Consider the following 20555-nt stretch of genomic DNA (forward strand, 5'->3'; position numbering starts at 1 on the left):
AGAAGGTTGTTCTTCCGGCATTCTATCCTCCTCCGCATCCTGGTAAGGAAGAGGAGAGGCTCCATAGGCTTGATCCTAGGAGAGCTTTAAGCTTTTATGTTTCACGCATGTCCCGGGTCAGAGTGGACGATCAACTCTTTATTGGTTACGCTGGAAAGCGTTTAGGGCAAGCTGTGACGAGACAGACTTTGTCTCGCTGGATTATTTTGGCCATCTCGGAGTGCTACCGCTTGGCGGGTAAGGACCCGCTGGCTTGCGGGCCCATTCTACCAGGGGTATGGCTGCATCTACTGCCCTGCAGAGGGGTGTTCCTATTCGCAACATCTGTGATGCAGCCACCTGGGCTTCAGTACATACATTTGTACGTCACTATTCCCTTGATTCCATCCGAGCACAGGATCTGGCCTTTGGCAAGGCAGTCCTTTGCTCTGCTATTTGATTGGCTATTCTAAATTTTGATTCTAAATTCTTTCCCTCCTCCTTGCTCTGGTACTGCTTTAGGAGTCTGTCATAGATATGGTATACGTCGGAGGACCCAATCCCCTTGAAGAACAAGTTACTTTCTTACCTGGTAACGTTCTTTCGATGGGATGGTCCGACGACGTATTCCATATCGCTCCCGCCCTGCCTTCCCCACTGCAGAATTTCTTTTGCAATTGCAGCTTACGTTCCGCAAGGCTTTGTGTCTGACTGGCAGTTGACTAATGTCACACGTTCTGGGGGAAAATACTACAACTGAGGCTACGGGCGTCGTGCGTCCTACTTATCACATCGATGACGTCGGAGGAGGTCCTCGACGACGGCGCATCGACGTCATCGACGCAGGACGCAGACGCCGAAAAAAGTTTCCGAAGGAGCACAGCTGTGGTGATTACATGTCATAGATATGGAATACGTCGCCGGACCATCCCATCGAAAGAAAGTTACCAGGTAAGAAAGTAACTTGTTCTCCTAGTGGATATCACTTCTATCAGAAGGGTTAGCGAACTACAGGCTCTTTCTGTTCTAGACCCCTTTGTTACAGTCCACAAAGATAAGGTAGTTCTGCGCACACATCCCAGGTTTGCACCTAAATTCATCTCGAAGTTCCATGTGAACCAATCAATCGAACTACCCACATTCTTCCAGAACCCTACTAACATGGCCGAAAGGAGCCTTCACACACTAGATGTGCGCAGGGCAGTCATGTTTTATTTGGAAAGAACTAAACCACCAAGGAAGACTAAACAATTCTTTGTTTCAGTGGAGAGAAGGGGATCCTGTCTCTAAATCAGCTATCTCAAGGTGGATTGTCAAATACATCACACCATGTTACACTCTTGCTAAGAGAGAACTGCCCTTCAAGCCTAGAGCACACTCTACTGGGGGCACTCGGGCATCCATAGCATTCATTGCAAATGTTCCTCTTGAGTCCATTTGCAAAGCTGCAACCTGGAGTTCTGTATACACCTTTACAAAACACTATTCCCTAGACACTCATTCTAGGTATGATTCTCAGGTGGGACAAGCAGTACTAAGACATCTTTTCTCTACTGTTCCTTCTCACAACCCACCTCCAACTCCGGGTACTGCTCGCTAGTCTTTGCACAGCATGTGATTCTAAGCAGATTAACAAACATCAGAAGACATGCATTACTTACCGTAATAGCATTTCTGATGATTGTATCTGCTTAGATTCACATGCGCCCTCCCTACCGCCCCGCTCGGGGTGGAAGGAACATAGATGTCTTAGTACTTTCTCTCTTTATTTACTCCCTCACTATAGCCTTGGGCTCCCTCATGGCAGAAAAAATACAATCGGAGGGACCTCGGCGCATGAGGGATTTTGGGTACTGCACACGTCACGATAGGGATAGTGTTACAGACACGCCTAAGCCGACGTCCCCTTTCGGTCCCCGAAAGACAAGATGCAATACTCCGAAGATACCACTGGATGTCGGACCATATGCACAGCATGTGAATCTAAGCAGATCCAATCATCAGAAATGCTATTACGGTAAGTAATGCATGTTGTATTTTTCAGGCAATCAAGCCCTTCGGTCCATCGCTTATTTGTCCGATTAACGGGGACCCTTTTTTCAGCATCTTGCATCTCCTCTCAAAAGCAGAAATCGTTGAGTGTTGTTCTTGGAAGCTTCCAGAATTTCTTCAGGCCTACACCGTGCAGGGTCATGTCGGAGAAGGCCAAAGAAGCTTCCCTCTTCAATCTATATGCATCAGCTGCGGTTTGCGTAGTGTTTATTCGGATGACAAGCATTTCCGATGCCTGTATTGTCTAAACTGGCACATAAAGAAGAAGATTGTGAGATCTGGCGTGGTTTCACCAAGCACACCATGAAGGATCAACATATCCGTTTGGCGGCGTCTCTCCAAGACAAGGCCGGGTGCTTCTCAGGGGCATGCCTCTTCCGGATCCAGCCAACCTGAGTGGGCTTCTAGGTCCTTTGAGGGCGTTCCATCCGTGGTGCCCAACACAAGGCCAAGCACCGCAAGTCTGCTTCCGTATGGGTCGCCGTTGCTGCGGGTCCCGCGATGAACAGGGCGCGTTTGTCATCAACATCTACCTCCATCTCCAGCCACTGCTCCAGTTCTTCGTCCAAAAGGAAGTCGGCCACCCCTGGGAAGCTGCGGGAAAAGGGTAAGGTGTCTGAACTGCCTGTGATAGTGAAGGCCAAGCTAGACAAGGCCTCCAAGCTTCCTGTGAAAGAGAAGGCCAAGATGGCCAACCTGCCTGTGAAGTCACAAGTAGGCCAGGCCAAATCACCGATCGAAATGATGGTGGCATCCCTTTCTGAGATAAAAACGTCCGACCCCGACCGGGGGGCACCAGCAACAGCCAGAATCTCTCTCCTGGCCAGGAGAGAGTCTTCGTTCAAGCCAATTGTGAAGACCCCAGAGAAGGATGCCGGACCTCAGTCCAAGATTGAACGGTCAGGACTCAAAGAAAGGGAAAAGGGGGGCAGAAGAACTCCTGGGCACTGACATTTATTCATCCAACTAGGAGGAGAGACTTTCCGTCCACGGTGATGACAAAAACGACGAGGGGAATGCCAAGGATTTGGCAGCGACAACGTCGATAACGTAGATAACCACGGGGACGATGACATTTGCGCGGGGCCCATTGATCCTCCTCCACAAGTTCCCCCTAGAGATTGGTCACACAATCTTCTTGATGCTCCACATGTTGGTGTCAGAGATTCAGTGGAGGTTGCTGACGACCCAACCAGCACCAGCGGCACCGCAGGTGACCCCATTGACACCAGGGGGCACCGGCGAAGAAGAGGAGACACCTTATACCTCCATTGCAACCGTTGCTGCCCTGCCTCACCCAAGGGGGGGGGCGGGGATGAACATGACGATGGATACGTACAATGACGCAGGACTGGGAGACCCTGCATCACCAGCACTGAGAGCCTCTCCAGCCTCTCCACCGGACAAGGTGGGATCCTTTCATGATTTACCAGGCCTCACCCCGGAGGAAAAGGATGGCTTCCTGTACCAATGCCGGGAGGCAAAGAGGAAGACAATCCTATCAGTGCCACTCCTGGATGGCGTCTGGGATGAGGGGCTAGCGTTACTGAAGAATGTTGCTTCAGCTCCAGCTAAAAGAGACTGGCTTGAGAAAAAGTACTGTGTGCCAGAGTCTGTGCCCAAATATCTCCGATCTCAACCATTGCCGGATTCAGTGGTCTTGGCTGCCGCCAGGAAGACGTAGTCAAGTTAAGTCATCTTCATCCGTACCCCCGGACAACAAGGGGAAGAAACTGGATTCCATGGGTAGGAAGTTAATCCCATTGGCGAGGGTGAAAGCGGCCAACGCTTTGGCAATCGTGGCCAGATAGGACCAGGAGCTTTGGATCCAGGACCACTCCTGGATTTCCTCCCCCATGACAAACGGGTCGAGGCTTTGGAGATAATCCAGGGAGGCAAGGTGGCGTCAAACCAAGCCATCACAGTGGCACTGGAAATCGCGGACACGGGCTTCCGCCAGATGGGCAATGGGGTTTGTCTTTGCCGTCGTGGCTGGTTCAAGGCCAGCAACTTCAGACAGGAGGTCCAGGTGAGGGTACTGGACACACCGTTCGGAGACAACCTGTTCGGGAAAAACCGTCAGCGAATCCCTCCTGGCCATTAAGGCCGACATGGAAACGAACCGTGCCTTGGGCACTCTGCAGCAATACTGGCCGTCCTTTCGTTCATCCGGAACGAAGTCTGGCAGATCTGCAAAGGGTTTCGGGGGACGGTTCGGGGGGGGGGGCTAATCCTCCTACCGCCAACCCTCCTGCTCCCGCGACACTGGAAGCCAACAGGGGTTGCCCCAAGGCCTTCAGTGGTGGCCGCCACCATCATCGGGGCACCCAGTGCGGCGTCCCGACTCCAAGCAGGACTGAACTGGCCAAGACGTCTGGCTCCCACCGCTGCACCCTGGTGGGAGGCCGACTGGTGAACTTTGTCAGCGTGTGGGAGACCATCTCCACCGACTGTTGGGTGTTGGACGCTCTCGCCCACAGACACACACTAGAGTTCCAACCAAAGTGTCCTCGATTACCACTGCTGGCCTGGCAGGAAAACCACATCCCTTAGCTGCTGCTGTAGGTTCGTGCAATGTTAAAGAAAGGGGTGATAGAGCTGGTTCCGAAGCATTTCTGGGGTTCTGGAGTTTACTCAAGGTACTTCCTCGTACGAAAGAAGACCTGGGGATGGAGGCGCATTCTCGACTTACGACTAAACCAGTACATCAAGTCCCAGAAGTTCAGGATGGTCATGCTGCAACACGTGCTCGGCCCGCTGGGGGAGGGAGACTTTCTGTCATCATTGGATCTAGAGGGCGCATACGTCCATGTCGCCATGCACAAAGGACACTGCAAGTTTCTGCGCTTTGTCCTTCAAGCGAAGCATCACCGGTTCAGGGCTCTTCACTTCGAAATGAAGTCTGCGCCCAGAGTCTTCACCAAGTACCCGGCTCCGGTGGCGGCCCATCTACGACTGCAAGGGATCCACGTGTATCCTTACCTGGACGACTGGCTCATCCGGGCCAGATCAAGGGACATCGCCGTCGACCACACTGCGAAGACCGTCCAGCCAGCTGACAGAACTGTGGTTCTCGGTGAACTATGCAAAGTCCTGCTTGACTCCCTCACAGGACCCACTGTTTCTGGAATCCAGACTCAACATGGTGGTCTGCCTGGTGCCACCGTCTGAGGAGAGGATATCGGCCGTCCTAGGCAAAGTGCAATGGCTGTTGGCACTGAGGGTCGCCTCGGTGAGTACCATCAAGTGGCTACTCAGCATGATGTTGTCATGCATATACCTAATTCGGCTCTGCAGGTTGCGGATGCACCCTCTACAGGAGTTACTCGATGCCCGTTGGGTCCAGGTGTCTGGAGGCTTCCAGGACAGGATCGCGCTCAACTATGAGTTCCGTCGAGCGATAAGGTGGTGAAGCGTGCGCTCCAACATAGCTGGAAGCACAGACTTCCAAAGCCCCCCGTACCAGGAGACAGTCACGACGGACGCTTCCCTGGAAGGGATGGGGAGCCCACACCGGACGTCTTCACGACAGAGGCCTGTGGCTGCCAGAGGAGAAAATGCTACACAGGTGTTTTGGGCCCTCAAGTAGTTTCCATCGCGGGGGTGTAAGGCTGCGGAGAGATAGACAATGGAGACTAAGATACTGGGCCTCAGGGCATAGCGAGTACCAGGGTGCACGTGAGAACAGGTGATGCGTGCAAGGTCTCGATCAAGTTATGCCAGGTGCAATGCGTGTGGTGTTATAGAAATAAACATTAAAAAAGGCAATAAAAAATGCATGCAGGCCACGGATGGTTAAAAAAAGGTGCCTATGCGAGGGTCCAGCATTTCCAGTACTTCCATAGTAGGATAAGTATTGACTAATAAAGTCAATGGGGACTTTACATGCCCTGGGAGACAGTAGTCAGTCCCAGGGTATGGAGTCTATGTTTGGGGGTCGCTATGACACCCCTGTGATTCGGCACAGAGGGTGCTGTGTACCACGCATGTTAAAAAGATGATTCCTATGAGGGTGAGAAAAACCCCATAGACCATAAGCACACAAGATAGCTTAAAACATACACTAGCAATCTGTCCAAGAGTGCGAAAAAAGGGTTTCACTCTTAGCAGGAGAAAAAAAAATAAACCCTTCAAATCCAGCAAAGCTGCTGGGGGACTCTATATGTTTCTGTATGCATTCCCTCCGTTGCCTTTACTACTTCGAGTCATCAATCAACTCAGAAGGTGCCGATACAGGATGATCCTTGTCGCAGCATTGTGGCTGAGGCAGATCTGGTACTCGGACCTTCTCAGCATGTCGGCTTCCCCTCCAGTCAAGCTGCCAGTGATTGCGGATCTTCTTGCCAGGGAAGGAGGCGCAAATCTGGCTTACGCCTTCCACCCCCTCTGCTGATTCAGAGAGTGATTTGCAAGATCAATGAGTCTCGCCAACTCAACATCATTCTAATAGCTTCATTGTGGCCGGCCAGGCCATGGTTTTCGGAGCTGCTCAGCCTCTCGGAGATGCTTCCGATTCACCTCCCAACTGGCCTAGCGCATCTTCTGGCGCAGCAGGGGGGCAGGGTCATACACCCCGCGCCACAGAAACTAGCCCTCAGTGTGGTAGCTGAGCAGGTAATGCTGCAGCATCTCAGCCTCTCACAGGCTAATCTGGAAATCATACAGGGTGCCAGGAGCAAGGCTACCAGGGCCCATTACAAAATTAAATGGACCAGATTCTGCCACTGGGCAGACTCTAAGGAAAAAGACCCCCTGGCAAGTGCTTTGGATGACATGCTCTCCTTCTCGACGCACCTCGCCCACTCTGGTGTGCAGTTGGACACCTGCCGTACATACCTCACAGCCATCTGGACTTAAAGGAACTCAGAGGAGGGGTTCTTCTCCTCCAACACTATCGTCAAACATTTGACGGGGCTCGCAAGGCTCTACCCGCCCGTCAAGAGGCCGCTCCCTTTGTGGGACCTCAACATAGTCTTGGGCGCTCTATCGCACAAACCGTTTCAGCCAATGGCGTCTGCGACATGGCGACATCATCAAAACGGCCTTGCTAGTCTGCCTCACCTCAGCTCGTAGAGTCAGCGAAATACAGGCGCTGGTCGCCTCGGAACCATACACTAACTTTCACAGGGACAAAGTAGTCCTATGGACACACCCGGCATTTCTGCCCACGGTGCCGTCTGCTTTCCACTTGAACGAGGAAATAACCCTACCTACGTTCTTTGCTGATCCCAAGGACGAAGCACAGAGAGTGCTGCACTGCTGGATATCAGGCGTGCCCTGAAATTTTACTTGGACAGGACCAAGGGCTTCCGCAAATCGGATGCCCCGTTTGTCACTTTCGGAGGCTCAAGACCAGGCTATCAGGCATCGGCCATATCCCACTGGATGGTCTCAGCCTTCAAGGAAGCATACGAGGGCCAACACAAGCCGGTTCCTGCCAACATGCACGCCCACGCAGTCGGGCCAAGGCAACGGCCATCGCATTCCAGCGCCATGAACTCTGGCAAGTCATAAGCAGGGCGGCCATTTGGGCCACTCCCTCGGCTTTCTGCAAGCATTACTGTTTGAATGCCGGCTCTAGATCTGGTGCGGCTTTCGGACAGGTGGTTCTCAGGAACCTATTTGCTTTAAGAGGGTCTCCTCTCCACCCTGGGGCAACATTCAGTTGTAATCGCCCATGCAGTATGGAGGAAAAGGGATGGGACGTAAGAGTAAGTAGAAGTTAATCACTGTAGTGCCTAACACCTCCATACATCCCACCAACCTCCCCCCCCCCCTAATAATGCTGGAGTCATTAGGCAATGTTAAATCTATTGTCGACGTGTCGGGGGGGGGGGACTGAGGTGTGGCACCGGAGGGCAGAGTGAGGGCACGCATGCTCCCTGAGCTGCACCCCCGCATGCGCCTCTAAATTTAAAGGGGAAGAAGGTTTTTTTCTGGTGAAAAAGGTTGTCTCCCGACCCTTGGTAGGGACGTCCATGCAGTATGGAGGCAAGGGAACTAAGAGTACATTAGTCACTACGTTGAGTAACTTATCATTTCTACCGCCACTTTTGTTGCCTGCAATCCTCCATTACATACTGCTTTTGTGGGGTATGGCTAGTGTATAGTCCTCTTCTGTGACACATTGCACATCTTACCCTCCTCTTGGTCCACCCAATCACCATGCCCCACAAGCCATAAATATTGGTGCATTACAGTCCAACTTGCCTGATCAGTTTTGATTTGTCAACTTACATAGTGCTTCTTTTAGAACCCAAAAGTGTGTGTGTGTGTATATGTATGTGATATATATATATATATATGAATGCTCATCCACCAACATTGGTCCACTGTATTTGGGCTACCCTAACACATCTCCCCTGTCATTTCTTGGTATTGGTCAACCTCCTATTTCTTTAATGGCCTATGTTTCATCATTGTTCAGTTATTTTAATGTACTAATTCTTCACCTTTGTCCTATTATGTAATGTGTTCATTGTACATCACAGTGCCTGATTTGTGGGACCACTAACTGATGTGCCCATTGCTCTCTGCTTCTCTGACTTACTTCTGTTTATCTTCCCAGAAACGATTCATCAAAGGTCTACGACAGTATGGCAAGAACTTCTTCCGAATCCGAAAGGAGTTGCTCCCCACAAAGGACACGGTAAGACAAGGGTGATGAGTGCAAGTTTGGAAGGGTCCCTACCAAACTAAGGGATTACTCACTCCAAAGAGGCACTGCCTACCAAGAGCGTATTAAGATTGTCATTTATCGTGTAAACTAAGATTACCGTTGGGTATCATGGCAATAACCGATTCCTGCCCAACTCATGGTAAATTAGATGAATCTGCTTATAACATTGCTGAATGACCCGAGGGGTAGTGCTAAGCGGGAAATGGTTGACTGTCCTGAAGAGGAGTCCTTTTCCCGCAAATGCGTACCATTAAGGAGGCAGTCAATTATTTTGGGTAACAGTCTTCATGATGAGTCTTTAAACAATTGTGCCAAGTTATCTGTGAGGGCAAGGAGCAAAAGAGGACATAGATGTGAAGGTGTACCAGAGATGTGTCTTTTCAATCTCTGAATTCCCTGTCAAATGTTTCTTTGTTTTGCATTGTGTCATGGTGCCACTTAAAATAATTTTTTTATGGATTTATTTCATACATATGCATACAGCCAACAAAGGCTTTTCATAGATCTAAATGGATAAGACAGGTTAAAAATATTACAAAGATAAGAGCCCTATGCTAAAAACAGCATACCCACTAAAAAAGATAGTGTTAAAATATGTATTTTTCGAATTCCAAGGATAACTGAACATGAGACAGCAGAACATGTAGGCATGTGAGAGTACTGTACATTTAATGCCATCATCGGTGATGTTGGGAATATTTTTGGACATCCCTCAGAGGGCTGCAGATCTAATTTACCTAAAGGCGCAACACTATTTCTCACAAAAAGGAACACACCAGACTCTTTAATGGTAGTGGCTTAGGCAAAAAAGTCTGGCAGTGAAGTACTGTTATTCTAAGCAGATAACCGAAGAAAGCACCTAGGCGGTTATACCGAATTATACACATTTTATTTTCAAATTACAATGTTGAACTGGTATAGACGTGATTGAGGTCTTTAGGTTGCAATTCCACAGCAAATCTTCATTGTAATCACACTTCTTCAGTATGGGGTCTGGCATGGATTCACATGCTCGTGAATATTCCCCATCGTCAGGCTGGGAATCCTCGGTAAAGAAAAAATCAGTTTGTTTCACTTCTGAACTGTCTTTCTCTTAACAACCCATCACTGGTCTCTGAGCCAATGAGTGCCCTCTACCTAAGCTCCTCCTCTGGCAGCCATCTTCAGATTTTTACTGCACGTTCAAGTTTTGGGAGTCCTCGTGCTATAGCTCTCGAATTTTTCCTGCGTTTGCAATTTTATTCTAAGAGTTTGCTCTAATTTTTTCGGTCAATCAAGCCTCAAGCTCCATCGATCCATCATCCGACTAACGTGGACCCGTTTTGCAGAACTTTCTACACCCCTCAAGGGTGATTTTTCATCGAGTTCCCTTCTTGGAGGATTCCAGAAGATTCTTGGAGGCCTACGCCGCGTGGACATGGCTGAAGATAAAGTAGACTTGACGCCTCTGTTCAGGATTTGCCCTGGATGCGTCCTACGGAACATTCTCCTGGACGATGGTCACTTCCTGTGCCTCTACTGCCTGCATACCGACCAGACGCACATGGATGAGGCTTGTGCGTTCTGCAAGGACATGGTTTCCCCAAACCAAGAAGGACCGCCGCAAGCGGCTTACCAAGTTACTCCAGTCGGGTGAGACCCAGTCACCCAGCCGCAAGAAGAAATCCGAGCGGTATTCTAAGACCTTTGAGGGTGCTCCGGCAAAGGGTGCCCAATAGAAGGCAAAGCACTACGAGTCCGTGAGCACCAGAGGCGCCGTTGGGGTGGGGTCCTTGGCGGCCAGGGCGGGCGCAGCATCTCCGGCACCTTCGGCGAAGAAGAGGAAGTCTGAGCACCCCGGTAAACTTCTGGAGCAGTCCCAGTCGGCTGCGACGGAGAAGGCCAAAGGGGAGCGTGGCACTGACCCCCTCCCCTCATGGTGAAGGCCTCAAGCGCGACCAAGGTTGTAAAGGTCCGGGTTCACATGGAGAAAACCTCCATTAAATGAGTGGTGGCGTCCCTGGTGAAGGCCGTTGGGAAACCGCCTCCAGTGCGAGTTTCCCGCCGGCCAGGAGGGAATCCTCTTTTCTGCCCGTAGAGAAGAGGGGCGGGGGGCACGGTAATCCCGCAGGGCACAGACATCTCCGCGAAGGAGCTAGCTGTAGTAGGAGGAGCAGGGCGTTCAAGATCCGGAGGACACTACGCTACTGCTACTGCCACTGTCCCTTCCACTGGAGCCACCGCAGCAGCCACCGCTGCCTCCAGCGGACATTTCGGTGGACTTCCTTCAGCTTTGCACACCCTGTGCTCAGAGATTCAGACAAGGATGCCCCTGTCGACAGGGGGAGACACCGCGGCACCTCGGCTATCAGGAGAACCCCTGCACAAGAAGAGGAGTTCATCCTCCACCTCCTTACCATCCATCGCCTCCCTCCCCTCCACCGAGGGACGAGACGGAACCAGATACAGCGATGATGTGCCCTGGTACGGACGACGTCAGTGTAGTGAATCTCCCGCCCCGCCACCCAGAGCCTCGCCGTCCGACAAGATTGGCTCGTTTCATGCCACGATCTCGAGGGCCTCGGAGTTGTTCCAACTGGCTCCTGAAGAAAAGGAGGGCTTCCTGTACCAGCGCCGGGAGGCTAAGCGGAAGACCATGCAGGCTATCCCGCTGTTGGACGACATTTTGGACGAGGGACTGTCCCTCATGAAGAACTCATCCTCGGCCCCGGTGAAGAGGAACCGGTGCGAGGAAAAGTACAGGGTGCTTCACTCTGCACCCAAGTGCTTGAGATCACAGCCTTCCCCGGATTCGGTGGTCTCGGCGGCGGCTAGGATGAAGTCCGCAGATTCATCTGCGTCAACGTCCTCTGACCCCCGGACAGCGAGGGGAAGAAGCTGGACGCTATGGGACGAGTCAGATCGTCGGCAGTGACGACCATCAAGGCTGCCAACGCCCTCGCCATTGTGGCTTGTTACGACAGGCAACTCTGGTTCAAGATCGCTCCCCTCCTGGACTTCCTGCCCGATGACAAGCGAGCGGAAGCACTGGATATCCTGCAGGAAGGCGAGGTGGCATCGGACCATGCCATCATGGTGGCCACGGACGTCGCCGACACTGGGTTCTGTCAGATGGGCAACAGCGTTTGCCTTCGTCAACGGGGTTGGTTGAAGGCCACTAACTTCCTCCAGGATGTGCAGTTGAGGGTGTTAGACATGCCTTTCGACGAGGATAACTTGTTTGGCAAGACTGTGGACGAGTCTCTTCAAGCTATCAAGGCGGATACCAAGACGGCGCGTGCTTTGGGCACGTTTCAGCTGCGATGGCCATCCTTTCGGACCTCAGGAGAAAAGTCCCAGGGTTCCTCCAAAGGCTTCGGTGGTTTCGCGTCATCTTACCGTCAACCGTCCCTCTCTTCGACCCAGGAGGCCTACAGGGGCTGCAGCAAGCCCGGAGTCGTCGCCGTCATCGCCAAGGTCCCCAAGTTTGCTCCTCCACGGCAAAGCAAAACTGAACCGGCTGGGACGTCGGGGCCCCCACCAGCGCACCCCGATGGGAGGCCGGCTGGCGAACTTCGTCGGCGTGTGGCAGACCATCTCCGCCGACCGTTGGGTGCTGGACACGCTGTCCCATGGGCACACTCTGGAATTCCAACAAGTGTCTGTGTATACCACCCATGGCCAGGCAGTAAAACCACGTCCCTCAGCTTCTGTTGGAGGTGCGGGCCATGCTGAGGAAGGGTGCGATGGAGCTCGTCCCTAAGAGGCTCTGGGGCTCCAGAGTGTACTCTCGGTACTTCCTCGTCAAGAAGAAGACGGGCGGTTGGCGGCCCATCCTGGACCTCCGCCGATTGAACAAATACATCAGATCCCAGAAGTTTCGGATGGTCACCCTTCAGCACGTGCTAGGGCAGCACTATCAGTTCAAGGCCCTTCCGTTTGGATTAAAGTCGGCGCCAAGGGTTTTCGCCAATTGCCTGGCGCCAGTGGCGGCACAGCTGCGTCTGCAAGGGATCCGCGTTTACCTCTACCTGGACAACTGGCTCATCGGAACGAAATCAAGGGAGATCGCCGTAGCTCACATGGCGGAAACCTTCCACTTGATGATGAAACTGGTTCTCTGTGAACTGTGCAAAGTCTTGCTTGGTGCCATTGCAAGACGCACTATTTCTGGGCTCTTGACTAAACACTCTGTTGTGCCTGGTGTCTCCGTCGGGGGAGAGGATAGCGGCCATCCTGGGTAAGGTGCTATGGCTGTTGACCCTGAAGATCGCAAGGGTGAGGTCAAATCCCTTCTCGGCATGATGTCGTCCTGTATATACCTCGTTCGACTGTGCACGCTGCGGATGCGGCCACTCTAAGAGTACCTCGGCGCCCATTGGATCCAAGGTGTCTGGAAGCTTCAAGGACAAGATCTCTCTTGACGCAACGTTTCGTCGAGCTATACGGTGGTGGGGAGTCCGCGCGCATCTCTCGGCGGGCACGGACTTCCAGACCCCACTTCATCGGGAGATGGTCACGACAGTTGCCTCCCTGGAAGGATGGGGCGCACACATCGGAGGTCTCCACGCAAGAGGCCTGTGGCTGCCAGAGAAGAAGTCGTTGCATATCAAGTTTTTCCTTCCGTTCCTCAAAGGCAAGGTGGTACGGGTCTTCACCGACAACACCACCACAATGTTCTACATCCGGAAGCAGGGGGCACCAGATCCCCAGCACTCTCCAGAGAGGCACAGGACCTATAACACTTGGCCGTGACCCAGGGGATTTTCCTCATTCTATTTTTATCTGGCGGGAGTGAAGAACATAATCACCGACTCATTCAGCAGGGAGCTCCGCTCGTACCATGAGTGAGAGCTTCGGCAGGATCAAGTGGATCTTCTGTTCCGACGATGGGGCAATCCCCACATCGATCTGTTTGCGATGGCGACAAACACCAATTGCCGGCGGTTCACCAGCAGGTTTCTCCAGCCAGGGAGCGTTCTCTTTCCTCTGGGACGGCCGGTTTCTCTATGCGTTCCCTTTGTTGATTCTGCGACTAGTCAATCAACTCAGATGGTCCCGGAGCAGGATGATCCCCGTTGCACTGGCGTGGCCGAGACAAATATGGTACCCGGACCTTCTGGACATGTCAGCATCCCCTCCAGTCAAGCTTCAGGTGGTCGCAGATCTTCTCGCCAGAGAAGGAGGAGCGATCCTGCATCACCACCCAGGGTCGCTGAACTTGCAGGCCTGGCTCCTGCAGCACTAGAGTTTGGAATATACGAGATCCCGGCAGACTGCAAGGAGGTACTTGCCAAGGCCAGGGCTTCGTCTACACTGAAATGCTACAGACATAAGTGGAAGAGGTTTACCGTCTGGTGCCGTGCACAGAAGATAAACCCTCTACGGATTACGGCCCTCAGTTGCTGCCGTACTTGCTGTCGCTGGCCAAAGCAGGACTGGCGCACGCTTCCATCAAGATTCATCTGGCGGCTATCTCCCGCAACACCAGAACTCTGGGGCGGTCGTCACTGTGGTCGTCCCGCCTGGTCAAGGGTTTCATGAAAGGACCTTTTGGCTCGTTCCTGCCGGTGAAGGCTCCGGCCCCGGCGTGGGAGCTCAATGTGGTGCTGACTACGCTCATGGGTCCCCCGTTCTAGCCTATGCATTTGGCGCCACTGAAATTCTTTTCTTGGAAGACAGTGTTTCTTGTGGCCATCACCTTCGCACGACGAGTGGGAGAGACCAAGGCCCTCTCCTGTAAACCTCCGAACTTAACATTTCACGATACGAGGGTAGTGCTGAGGACGCACCCCTCATTCATGCCCAAGGTGCCGCCCGACTTTCATCTAAACGAGCCCTTGGTGTTACCTGCTTTGTTCCAGATGCCTTTGTCGCTGGCTGAGAGGACTTTGCACTCGCTAGATGTGACTAGAGCGCTGAAGTTCTACGTGGAGACCGCACAGAGAGTCTTCGGAAGACATCACAGCTGTTTGTGAACTTTGGTCCTGTGAACCAAGGGAAGGCCCTCTCCAAGGGTTCCATTTCCAGGTGGCTCTCCGGCTGCATCACCCATTGTCACCGGTTGGCAAACCGACTGTTGCCTGGCCGTCCGAGAGCCCATTCGATCAGAGCGATCGCTGCAACTACGGCGTTACTGTCTGGTATGCCCCAGCTGGACATCTGCAGGGCTGCTACGTGGAGGTCGACGCACACCTTCACGAGATTCTACTGTGTCGACCGGGATGCCAGGGAAGGAGAACCTGTTGGCTTGAAGATGAGCCTGCTGAGCAGGTAAGAGATGCTTATGTTGAGTTGTTGAGATGCTTAATGTTGAGCCTTGCCATCTCCCGTTGTTGTGCATGTGTGTACTGCTACGTATTAATTATACTCCTACGTCCCGTCCCCTTTCCTCCATATTTATGGGACATTCCTCCGTCCTGTGGGACGGGACCGGAGCACTTTGTAAAAAGCATCACATTTTTCAAAAATGTGTCCTTCCTCTCTTTTTACGCGGGGTACCGCACGCAGCCATAACCCTGCCCTTCTTAGCTCCGCCCAGCGCATCGCCCATCAGTCCTTTTCTCTGCTTGCTCGGGACTGGACGCACTTGCATCTTCGGATGATGTTTTCCTTCCAGTTCCTCCTCTCTTGCTCTGGCTTAGCGGTCGCGTGGTAGTCTGTCTATGCCGTTTCAGCTAGACTTTCCAAATTGTTGTTCTTGTCAGCGATGCTTCATTAGGGTGTTTCCCCATCCTCTTTGCTTAGTGTTTGGGTCCGGACCACCGGTGGGACTCGTGCTTATATTGCGACTCCCTTTCGGTCCGGGAGCTTCAACGTCGTTTGGAGCAGTGGAAGGAGGTGTTTCAATGTACTCCCCCGGCGCGTTTTCAAACTTTGATCGACGAGAAAAAGAAGCCTGGCGAGTTCTTTAGTTTTTAGGGCACCCTGGCCGGGGGACACCTCCCCGGGGTCTTCTCGCTCCGGGAGGAGCGTCAAAAGCTCTATTACCGGGGCTAGCCCTGAGGTGCCTTCCAGGCCTATGAATTGTACCAGAGTTTTCTCTGAGGGCTTCCCTAAGGGGCCTATTGACACCAGATTACATTCTGATGCCCCTCCTGTGGGGACTGTTTGTGGGCCCAGTTCTACTGAGGCATCGGGTACCGGAGATTGCTTCGAGGTGTCCTTGGTTGGAGCTTCCCGTAAAATCACTGGGGTACGCCCTGAGACCTCGGATGAGGTTGTTGACACCGAACGGAAGTTAGAGTCCCCTCGTGAAGAGACTTTTACCGGACTCTGGTCTGAGGCCTGTCACTTAGAGGCTAAGGTGACCCAACAGTCTTGAGAGGCCTGTTTAGGTCTTGTCAGTGAGGTGTGTTCCTCATCGTTCCCTCTCATGCGGAGACCCCAGATCTGTTGAGGGGGTACAGAGTGAGGTTTTGGACCGTAATCCTTTCGTTGCTGGCAGTGCCGAGGTCCTTCCTTTGAAGGCTAGTTTGGCTATTAATATGTCACAGAAACATTCTAGGCCACACAGTACCGGCTCGCCCGAGGTTCCTTGTGTTAAGGCTAAAATGAAGACTCCTGACCCACCTGTAGGGACCCCTGCTTCACTTCCACACGTGTCGCAATTCTCCTCAGGTGCCGACAACATGGCGGCTGTTCCGGCCAAGACCACAGCAGCCATTTTTGATACATCCCTTACAACTACACCATCGGCCCTAGGTGTAGGGGGTGGTTTTTCAGGTGAACATCGGTTTCCTTGTGCACATCCGTTTCGTCCAGTTGGACTGGAACGCTCGGATGCCTCTACCGCACAACATCTCGCTTCCTGCGGGTTCGGTGCCCTTGATTTATGTAGACGACAGTGGGGAAGGGCTCTCTTGGCAACCCTCTCCCTTACGCCCCTGGAATTACTCCGCTCATGAGAGGCCTGCTTCTGTTGCACCTAAATCATCGACGGAGGACGCCTTTTTCGGCACGTTTCAAAAACTGATGCGTTCCGACCCCATGAAGGAGTACTTTCGAGGCTTGTTCAGGGAGATATGCCCGCCTGCGCCGACGGTCCCATCTGTGATTCCTGTGCCTCCGCCGACGCCGCCTTTACCGGCTGGGCCTCCCCCAACTCTTCCACTCCTGCCTCTGTTGTCCCCAGTGGACAAGGATATTGTGGTGCCGGATGTGACTCGACCTGATCCGGACCTGTCGGACGATGTGCAGGGCGATCAGCACAGCGCCGCTCTCAGAGCTTTTCATGACCAGGTGCTGGACATGTGTCTGTTGGATGTTCCAGTACCTGAGGCACCCGCTCCGCAGGAGGGTGTGCTTTCGGGGGCGTTCACCTTATCTCCTCCGGAGCGTACCGGCTTGTTCTTGCAGAAGGACGTTTTGGACGAGGTCTGTAAAGTTTGGGAGAAACCACACTCTGGACTGTTTGTCGACAAGAAGATTTACGCATGTTACAGGCTCCATTCTTCGGAAGAGGTGGCCTTAGCGTTGTGTCCGCCGCCCCTCCTCCACAGAAGTGGCTGCAGCCACGTTGCAATCCAGACCTGCGTCATCCACTTCTACGACGGCTACACAGGTTCTGGCCAAAGAGGATCAGCTTCTCGATTCTCTTGGGAGGAAGATTTTCGCTAACTCAGCCCTGCAGCTGCGTCCAGCCAATGCAGAACTGGTATTAGTGGGGGCGAATATGAAAATGTGGAAAGGTTTGTCGGAGTTTGAGGACTTTATTCCTGCTGAAAAGCTGGAAGATTTCAAAGCGGGTTTGTTGGGCGCCAGGGTCTTGGCACAGGATCTGCTAGAGGCTGCGGTGCATCACGTTGACACCTCGGCCTGGGGCCTTATGCTTGATGTGGATACCTCTCGTCAGGCTTGGCTGCACGCCACCAAGTTCTCCAAGGAGGTGCAGGATAAGGTTTTGGACCTGCCTTTCGATGTCAAGAAGCTCTTTCATTCTACAACAGACGTGGAGCTGACCAAAACTAAGAACAGCACTCAGACCACCAAGTCCTTGTCTGTCCTGGTAAAACCTTCTTTCAGGACACACAGGTCGTCGTCAAACCCTCGGCCTTCCTCTGGTTTCAGGGTTTTTTTAGATCGGAAATCCCGCAGGGTTGACGCCTCTTCGGGAAATTCCCTCCGAAGGCAGCAACGGAGTCGGTTTTTCTCCCGCTCCTCAGCCTCCTCCTCAGGTTCAGGTGGTGCTACCACCGACAAACCATCAGAAAGAGGGTTTTCTGCGCTTGCATGAGACCCCGTTGGGAGGACGCAATACGTCTCATTGGGAGGCGTGGCAGACCATCACCAAGGACCGGTGGGTCTTGTCAGTCGCTCGGGCGGGCTTCCTCTTACCCCCAGTCGGGGTCGCCCTCCCTCATAGCCGAGATTCAGAAGTTGCTGGATCCCGTTCCTCCTAGGGGAGCAATGGGAGGGCTTCTATTCCCATGGGTTTACGGTTCCCAAACCCAACCAGGCTGGCCTGCTTGTTAGGGAGAATTCTCATTTGTAGCTTATTTCCCTTAACTAGTGAGTCCCTCAGCAGCTTTGCTGGATTTCTGGGTTTATTTTTTCCACCTGGTAAGAGTATGGACCTTTTTCCCACTGTTACATGTGGTTTGCCATGTGTATTTCAACTGTTTGTGTGATCTTGGGCTCTGGAGCCACACCACTCCATGAGTCCAACTTTTTGTGCGTTTTACACAGCACCTTCAGTGCAGTGACACAGGGTTGTCCTTAAGACTTCCCACTGACTCCATTTTTCTGGGGCCGACTACTGTCCCACAGAAACAGGTAAAGTTGCCATTTACTTTATGTAGTCATTTACACTGCAGGCCCAGTACACCCCATCTTACATGGAGTACTGAAATGGGTTAATTCCTACTCCTTTCTGTATGCACCTCTTGGAGCTTTGTTTCGCTCCCTTAACACTAAATCTTGGCTGGTGGCAGTGGTACCTACCCTATCTTTTCTACTGCGATTATAGTATATAAACGTGGTACCGTTTTAGGCTATTGTATTAGCCTCAAACTTAAACCCGCTTGACCAAATACTTTTTAATTTGGCTCCGGTCGGGTTTTATTGCCATTTCTTTTTGTTAAAATCCTTCTTGTGTTTTACTTTGCGCGGCAAACCAGGTTTGCCTTCTTTGTTCGTCGACCTTTGGCAGGCTTTTGTCCAGAAGCCCTCCTTTGGCGTCTAGGTGGGCTGAATGTGAGGGAGGGGTTTAGTCACCCCCCTGCACAGGGTCTCCGTGGAGACCCAAGTCGCACTTTGTATTGTTTGGCTAAGGTGGTTGTCCGGGCCGGACAACCCCCCTGCTGAGTGATTGACAGCCAGGCTGTGTGAATGGGGGATTTTGTCATAAAAAGCAGGACTCTTGGGCTGGAAGTCAGTCGCCACTGGAACTGCAATGATCCGAAGAGAAGCTGAGAAGAAGACGGCTGCTGCAACTCCCGGTGAAGCACTGCTGCAGTCCTGAGCTATCTACCCTTCAACGACAAGAGAAGATCCAGTGAGGAGTTGTCTTCCCTTGAGCCTGGTGGGATCAACCAGCTCACATTCTACAGCCAGAGGATCCTCTTCTTGGTCAAAATCGCTGCACACAGCTGTAGTGATCCGGATAGGCATCTGAAGAGCCTCTCCTGTTTTAAAGGAGCGTACCTTTTATTCACCGTTGCTTTGCTGCTGCTGGCCTCATCCCTGGGTAGTGCAGATCGCTCCAGACGTCGTCCTTGTCCCCACGACTGAAGCTCCAGGAACCGTGAGTCTGCTAGAACTACCAGGAACAACTGCCATGGCACAAGCTTTTCCTTCAAACAAATAAGGTACTGTATTCGACTTCAAGGAATTGGGGGTGAACCCTTTTCTCCTCACCAAAGGCTTGTCCTGATCTTCCTTCCCTCTTATAACATTTGCCTCCCTTTCAACAATATCTAAGTACTCCTGGCAATCTCGAATCGTGAACTGTTCTAACCTTGTGATCCTCGACAACAGGACCCCTGTCCCATTTGACACTGGCACAGGCCTATTGACTTATCTACGTTTTAGAAAGTATCCTCTGATTCTATATGCCTTGACAAAAGTATTGTCTATGATTTTTATCCTCTATTTTCAATTCATGTGCTAAGTGTGTTTCACTTTGGTAACATTTCTTCTTGCGGTTACGCCTTCTTTCGTAAGACCAAACTGTCATTACTGTCAAAAGGTGATCGCAAATTAACCCACAGTAACGTCTTTGTTTCACAACACCGGACCGTCAAATCCAATGTACTTACCTTGAATTTAACTGCACAAGGGAATTGGTTGTGTGTAGTATATTTGAAGTGTGATTTTAATTTAATGGAAGTGAAGATGGTTTAAAAAATAAATGTACTTATATTTTTTAACCAGAAACCTTGAGTCAGTGTTTGCTTGAGTCACAGTAATTGTAGTCCTTTGTGTAATCTCTACTACTGCTCATTTGCTCTTGAGATAAATCTGGCTGCTCCGCTACTGCTACTACTCTAACCGTGTAGTACAGGCTTGTACCAAAGGTGAAATTGTACTATAACCTGTAGTCTTAATCTTGTGTAGTGGTTCCTAAGGGCACTGCCCAGGATTCTGCCTAACACTGCGCTCCATCCTAGACCTTTCCCAGTTCAATCTCTCTTTACCCCAAGAGAAATTAAAGATGATCACCCCCTGTCAAAAAATGTCCTCTTTACAGAAGGGCCACGTGTCAGATGTTTGCACAGTCGGAGAGCATGTTGGCCTGGTGGTTCCAGAGGCTTCTGGGCTTCATGGCCTCGTGCATATTGGCTCTTCCCCTTGCTCGTCTCAAGATGAGACAGAAGCAGATGGCTCTTCGGAGTTCTTGGCGTCAGGCTGTGGATCCGGACTCCAA

General features: G+C 52.0%; 1 protein-coding gene across 14 annotated transcripts in view; it reads left to right on the top strand.

The window, feature by feature from the left end:
- RERE (arginine-glutamic acid dipeptide repeats) overlaps positions 1 to 20555 on the top strand; it is a 2107422-nt gene that overhangs the window by 1237455 nt on the left and 849412 nt on the right. For all 14 annotated transcript variants that reach the window (XM_069610039.1, XM_069610046.1, XM_069610044.1 and 11 more), the window contains one exon: positions 8600 to 8680. In XM_069610039.1, coding sequence (XP_069466140.1) covers positions 8600 to 8680 — 81 coding nt within the window. The remainder of the gene's footprint in view (positions 1 to 8599; positions 8681 to 20555) is intronic.

The sequence above is a fragment of the Ambystoma mexicanum genome, chromosome 8 (genome assembly GCF_040938575.1).
Source record: "Ambystoma mexicanum isolate Mex_15411 chromosome 8, UKY_AmexF1_1, whole genome shotgun sequence".
NCBI classification, from domain to species: domain Eukaryota; kingdom Metazoa; phylum Chordata; class Amphibia; order Caudata; family Ambystomatidae; genus Ambystoma; species Ambystoma mexicanum.